Source organism: Hibiscus syriacus, unplaced genomic scaffold (genome assembly GCF_006381635.1).
Source record: "Hibiscus syriacus cultivar Baekdansim isolate YM2019G1 unplaced genomic scaffold, ASM638163v2 tig00110482_pilon, whole genome shotgun sequence".
In the NCBI taxonomy this organism is placed as follows: Eukaryota; Viridiplantae; Streptophyta; class Magnoliopsida; order Malvales; family Malvaceae; genus Hibiscus; species Hibiscus syriacus.
The window spans coordinates 4,703,909-4,710,423 of record NW_024062758.1 but is presented as its reverse complement, the minus strand read 5'-3'; the positions used below and the strand labels follow the sequence as shown (position 1 = coordinate 4,710,423).

Sequence of the window (6,515 nt, the reverse complement as noted above, 5' to 3'; positions counted from 1 at the left end):
TTTAGACAAGCCACTTGAGGTGTTCGAAGACATTTGATATTAAACACAAAATCTGCATATAAAAGTATACAACTAAGAAACCGACTAAAAAATAATTCAACAACTTCCGGATTACAACAACAGCAATATTGTGATTTGTGATAGAAGACAATCAAGAACGAAAAAACATACGCAGAAAAGTCAGCAGAAGAAGAAGCAGCACGCAAAGCGTTTGTGTCCAAGCAAACACTCCACACTGCACCCTTGTGTCCTTCAAATGTTCCTATCCAATCTCCTGTTTCTCCATTCCTCAGCATGGGACTGGAATCTAAACCAGACAATTAAAACCCCATTCATATAAGCATAAGATCAATAATAATTATCCCTCCACAGAAGTGCACATCATTCCTAGTTCTATGGAAAAATACGGTCTTAGCATTGATAATATATACCCCATATGTATATGAAGGCTTATAAAATGAAATCTTATCAATGAAATATATACCATAAGTAAGCCTAAACATAGATGAGAACAAGCAATTTTAAGATAAATCGATTACAGTTTAAAAATCGCAACTTCTCAAAGTAAACAGAGAAAAATATGGAGAGAGAAAAAAAAGCGATAGTCTTGGACCAAATTAATAGTAATTACCATTGTTGGCACTGATGAGAAAAAAACCATCTAAACCTGATTTATAATCAGACTTTATCAAAGGGGGAATAGGTAAAGCTGATCAAATTATACATATTAAAAGAGCAAAGAAATCAACCAAGATTTAAAACCCTCGGATAAAACATTAAAAATTGTAAAATGCGACCATAATATTTAAAAAATGCAAACAACTTCCAAAAGTAAATACAATCGAAATTGGAAAAAAAATAATCAGATTGAATGAACGATAAAGATCTAGAGTAAAGATGGGGAGGGAAATCGGAATCAGGCATACCTTGATCCGACACCGTGGATTTGAATGTTTTGAAGACGAAACAAAGGGAAGAGAGTTTTGGGAGAGGGGAGATCAAAAAATGGGGGGATAAAGGGAGAAAGGAAGGAACCGGAAGATTGTGGAAGGAGTGAGAGAGAGTGCGCTAGCGTAGGAAATTCGAAGTCTCAATTTCCCTGTTGCTTCAGTTGCTTTTGGTGTTGTACAAATAAGAATTTTAGATTTACCCTTCTTTTATTTTCTTATTTAGTGGTTCTTTTAAAGTTGCCTAAGGTACAATTATGTTGCGGCGTTTGTTGAAACAAACGCCACTAAAGATTATATTTATTGCGGCGTTTTTCTATAAACGCCGCTAAAGTACTACTCTATTGCGGCGTTTGTTGAAAAATGTCACTACAGATGAACCCTATTGCGGCATTTGTATAAAAAACACTGCAAATGACTACTCTATTGCGGCATTTGTTGAAAAATGCCGCTATAGATGAACTCTATTACGGCGTTTATTTAAAAACGCCGCTAAAGTACTACTCTATCCACCTCATTTCCTGAGATGAAATTAGAGATTGAGAAGCGGGAAGAAGAGTTGGAGCCACGAGAGGACCAGTAAATTGGGGAAGAGAATGAGAAAAGGCGTATTGAATTAGAGTTTTGAATTAGAGAACGGTGGGAATGAAAAATAGGTGGGAGAAAAAAATGGAAAAGGGTTAAAGGGGCGTGGGACTTAGAAATTGTAAAATTACGGCGTTTGGAAATACAAACGCCACTAAAGTACGAGTCATTAGCGACGTTTGTATTCAAAACGCCACAAAAGTACAAGTCTATAGCGGTGTTTGCATTCAAAACGCCACTAAAGTACGAGTCTATAGCGGCGTTTGTATAAAAATGCCACTAAAGTACTACTCTATAGCGGCGTTTATATAAAAACGCTACTAAAGTACGAGTATTTAGCGGCGTTTGCATTCAAAACGCCACTAAAGTACGAGTTTATAGCGGCGTTTGGATTCAAAACGCCACTAAAGTATGAGTATATAGTGGCGTTTGTATAGAAACGCCACTAAAGTACTAGTATATAGCGGCGTTTGTATAAAAACGCCACTAAAGTATGATTCTATAGCGGCGTTTATATAAAAATGGCACTAAAGTACGTACCTATAGCGGCGTTTATTGGAAAAACGCCGCTATAAATGACAATATACAACCATTTTACGGCATTTGTTTCAAAAACGCCACTAAAGTATTACTCGTTCGCGGCGTTTTTGGATACAAACGCCACAAAATGTCAGATCTATAGCGGTGTTTCTGGATACAGACGCCGCTAATTACCTTTTATTTAGATAATATTAGTTGATTTTACATATTTCATTTCTACTGTACATCAACTAAATTGATTGATATATGTATAAACAGTATATGGAGAAACATTAGTTGATTTTACATATTAACAACAACCATACATTTTAATTAAGACATAAGTTATGCATAAAAATACATTACAATTTAGAAACATTAAAGTTATGCATAAACAGTCTTCACCATATTGTTCAGTAGAATTTAGTTGTGCTCATTCGTGGGGAAAGAACGTAGGAAAGCTGTTTTCCTTGTTTGACGACGTATCGTTAAGTTTTTCCTCTGTGTAAACTCTATATGGAGAAACTCTTCATCCATTTCACCAAATAAATCTCCTACCTCCGGTTCACCAAGAAGAGTCCTTGCGCGCTTCAGTGCTTCACTTGAAACAGATAACGACCGTTCACCTACAGTATGAAACTTGATTGTAGGTGGCTTGCGAACTAAATAAAAATTAAAATAAATTTAAATAGATGATATAAATGTTTACTTGGAGTAACAGTAGAGGCAACTTCATCTTCATTGAGGATAGATACTGCTTTTGTAATTGAAGATTCTTTCAACGCCACAGAGTTACCAAATTCAGTTCTAAACATCGGGTATTTATCCACTCCTCTATCATCGTTCTCAATAAGCTTCGAAGGTCCTATATGCATACAATCTATGAAATTTGACTGAGCGTAGAAAAACAAATTATAGCGGCTGAAAGATTCATAGATTATTACCTTCAAGAAGGAGATCGACCATGGAAGGGTATGGAGCAATAGAAGTTCCTTTCGGGTCATCATCCAGTTTCGATGGCGAGACCGGACCAATATCCTCCCAACGATAATTTGATCCATCATCAGAGCAAATACGCCACTTAGACATTCTGTCGACGATAATTTCTCTTACTCAAGGCAACACCTGCTCTCCTTTTCTCAAATACGTTAGCTTTTTGGGTTTTCCCCATTTTCAGAAGACCAAAAAAATGAAAAAGATCATTAATGATAAGAGGGATCAAACCGTGCAGTTGTGTTATAGTTCATCGGTAAGAGGCACAATTTGGTCGCCGGGATATACAAACGACGACATCGGTAGGAATCGTTTGAGATCTATTGTTGTTCCAGAGAAGAAGCTTTGAGGGAAGAAGAGTTTAAATGATTTTAGGGTTCAGGCAGGAGAAAAGAAGGACTATATATTTAACATTTTGCGGCGCTTATACAAAAAATGCCACTATTGATTGCACTATTGTGGCGTTTGTTAAAAAACGCCACTATTGATTAAAACTATTGCAGCGTTTTTCTAAAAACGCCACTATTGATTAATACTATTGCGGCGTTTGTCTAAAAACGCCACTATTTATTATCACTATTACGGCGTTTTAAGAATAAATGCCACTATATGTGTAATCTATTACGGCGTTTGTGGTATAAACGCCGCTAATTTACCGATCTATTGCGGCGTTTTGGCTAAAACGCCACTATATGTTAATCTATTACGGCGTTTGTGGTATAAACGCCGCTAATTTACCACTCTATTGCGGCGTTTGTTAAAAAACATCGCAATAAACCACCCTATTGCGGCGTTTGTTGTAAAAACGCCGCTATATGTCAACTCTATTGCATTGTTTTTACAACAAACGCCGCTAAAGTATCAATTTGTGGCGCTACGATTATAAACGCTGCTATGTGTTTAAATTTTATGACGTTTTCTCTCCAAACGCCGCTAAAAATGCCGCTACATATCAGTTTTGCTATAGTGACTCCACATTCTCTGAACTTATAATGTCTAAATTAACAATATCATATTAGTTAAATATTAACTTTAAAGAGATCATTTACCATGACTAAAAGTCTTATCTTAATAGGATTATCAAATTTTCATTTTTAACCTCTTCTCTAAGTAAAAAAATATGTAAACTAGTCATAGTATTTTATATATTGAAATAGTGAGCATAGAAATGAAAAATGCATCAGGTAAGTCTCTAGAAAAAGAGAGGTGGTGCACTAGGCACGCTTAAGTACCAAGTTTTTTTTCCAGAATCAATCCTGGACATACATTCTCACTCTATCACACTACTTTTCAATTAATCATTTATAAAAGATCTCATTACAATTTATGTTTAATATTTTCTCATGTATAAGCATACAATAGCTAGAAACAAATAATTTTCATGTGGTAACAAACAGATAAGAATGTAATAATTCTAAATAATCTAACTTCGTATATTAAAACATAACAATCAAGTAGACTTATTCTTCCTTAACACGTCTTTAGCTCATGTCCTCTCATCAACTTTGATTAGAGTGACTATAATTTGTCACATCGTTTACTTCTTTGAGTTACCACATCTTTTAAATATGTAGATTCTAAATTTAAAGAAAAAATCAACAAAATTAATATCAATAAATGAAATAAATTTCATAAAAGGAAAATAATGGAAAGATAAGTTTCTTATTTTTATTCCTTTATTCTTATCAAATTGCAATATTACTCATGAATTTAGATATGCAACACTTCAAAATTTAATCTTTAAATTCTTCTTGTGATACAATTTTTTCGATCTCGCCTCCTATTATTTTCCTTAAAATCATACTTAAATTTATTAGTTGAGTTTTCAATTCCATTTTATGGTATTCTTCACTAGATTCGTCCCCTAAAAATTAGGGATGACACAAAGATGATTTCTCCTCGTTGTTTAAAAACATTGTTCGTTTACTTCGAATAGGATTGGTCACGGGTCACCCAACACTCAAATAACCTGCTAACTATGACTAATAATCATTTATTTTCCCTTGTCATAGCATTAAATATATGTGCACGTGGTCATTTCAAAAGCAACAATCCCACATTAACCAAATTAGTAAAAGCAAAAAAAATAAATAAATAATTGAAGTGAGACCAACGGCCCACGTTTCTCCAACAGTTCCAGATAGGATTGGCATGGGAGCCAAACCGACGGGTTTCGATCGGGTCAGATTTAAAAAAAAAAAATCGGGTTCAGGTCGAGTCGGGTCAAGTTTTTTAAAGGTGATGTTTGGATTGGGTTAGATTTGGGTTTAGGGTGAAAAATACCGATCCGACCCGAAAAAAATATAATTTTACCTAATATATTTAAGAATAATTACAATAATACCCCTCCATATATTATTTTTTTCAATTAAATCACTGTTTTTAATAAAAATAATATTTTTTATTATTTCGGGTAGGGTTGGATCATGTTTGGATTTTATCTGAAAAAATATGGTCGGATTCGGATTGGGTGGAGAGTATATATTTTTCCGATCGGATTAGGTGAATGATGTAAAATTTTCGAGTCGGGTCGGGTTGGCCGAAACCCGACCTAAACCCAACCCATGCCCATTCCTAGTTCCAGACTATTATGTCTCCTGTATCACCATCCACGTGACTGAATGAATTCTAAAAACATAACAAAAGAAAACAAAATCAGTAATGGTAGCCAAACAACAACCCAGCAATGCTCTTCGACAACAGAGTCGTACGGTGAAAACTAGTGCAATGAAGACATTTGTCAAGCTGACATCAAAGCCGCTCAAGCTATTGTCGACACCGTTCAAACCGTAGTAGGTTTCGAAGGTATGAAAAAGAAAATAATAATAGTCTCAGCTTTCATGGTTGTCACTTTCATGGTTAGCAGCACATTTGCCACTTTTCTCATAATACTCAGCTCAACCACAATGTTAATTGAGCTATTGCGCGCTATATCATGTTTCAACAGCAGCGTCATTGCTTATAAATGGTTGGAAAACAATATTGCTGCAAAACAATTTTGTTAAGATTCACTAGCAAATAATAATCAAATAAAGGAGATAAAACGACTGTGTCGTGGTATGGAATCCACTGCCATAAAAGCAACTTCGTCCCAATTGGTGTAATCTCAAAAGTGAACGTTGCCCCTCAAGGTTAATACAGTCTTTCAAACTCCGTACACCTAAAGTAAGAAAGTAAAACACATTTGTGATGTTCTCTTCGACAATAAATTTCCAAAATAAAAATACCAAAATCATTAATTGTATATCCAATTAGGGAGAGAGACCATCCTTTTATAGGAGTGGTAAAGGGGCAAAATTGTTAATTGAAATTTATCCACTTTAACCCATGCCTAAAAAAAGTAACCAATTCCCTAAAACAATATTTACTTAACTAACAAGAGATAAAAAATTTAATTTATTTATTTGAAATTTTATTAACATAAAACATTAATAAATTAATTATATCACAATCAAATATAAATAAAATAAA

The 6,515-nt window shown here is 34.5% G+C and overlaps 1 protein-coding gene across 1 annotated transcript; it reads right to left on the bottom strand.

Annotated features, from left to right (window-relative positions):
• LOC120128855 lies at positions 1-6,000 on the bottom strand. The gene is made up of 4 exons (XM_039146474.1): positions 5,833-6,000; positions 927-1,068; positions 172-307; positions 1-52 (listed from the first exon to the last, which is right to left on the bottom strand). Exons 1-4 carry the CDS (start codon positions 5,998-6,000, stop codon positions 40-42), a joined length of 459 nt encoding a protein of 152 aa, XP_039002405.1. The 3' UTR covers positions 1-39.
• Between the last annotated feature and the right edge of the window lie 515 nt (positions 6,001-6,515).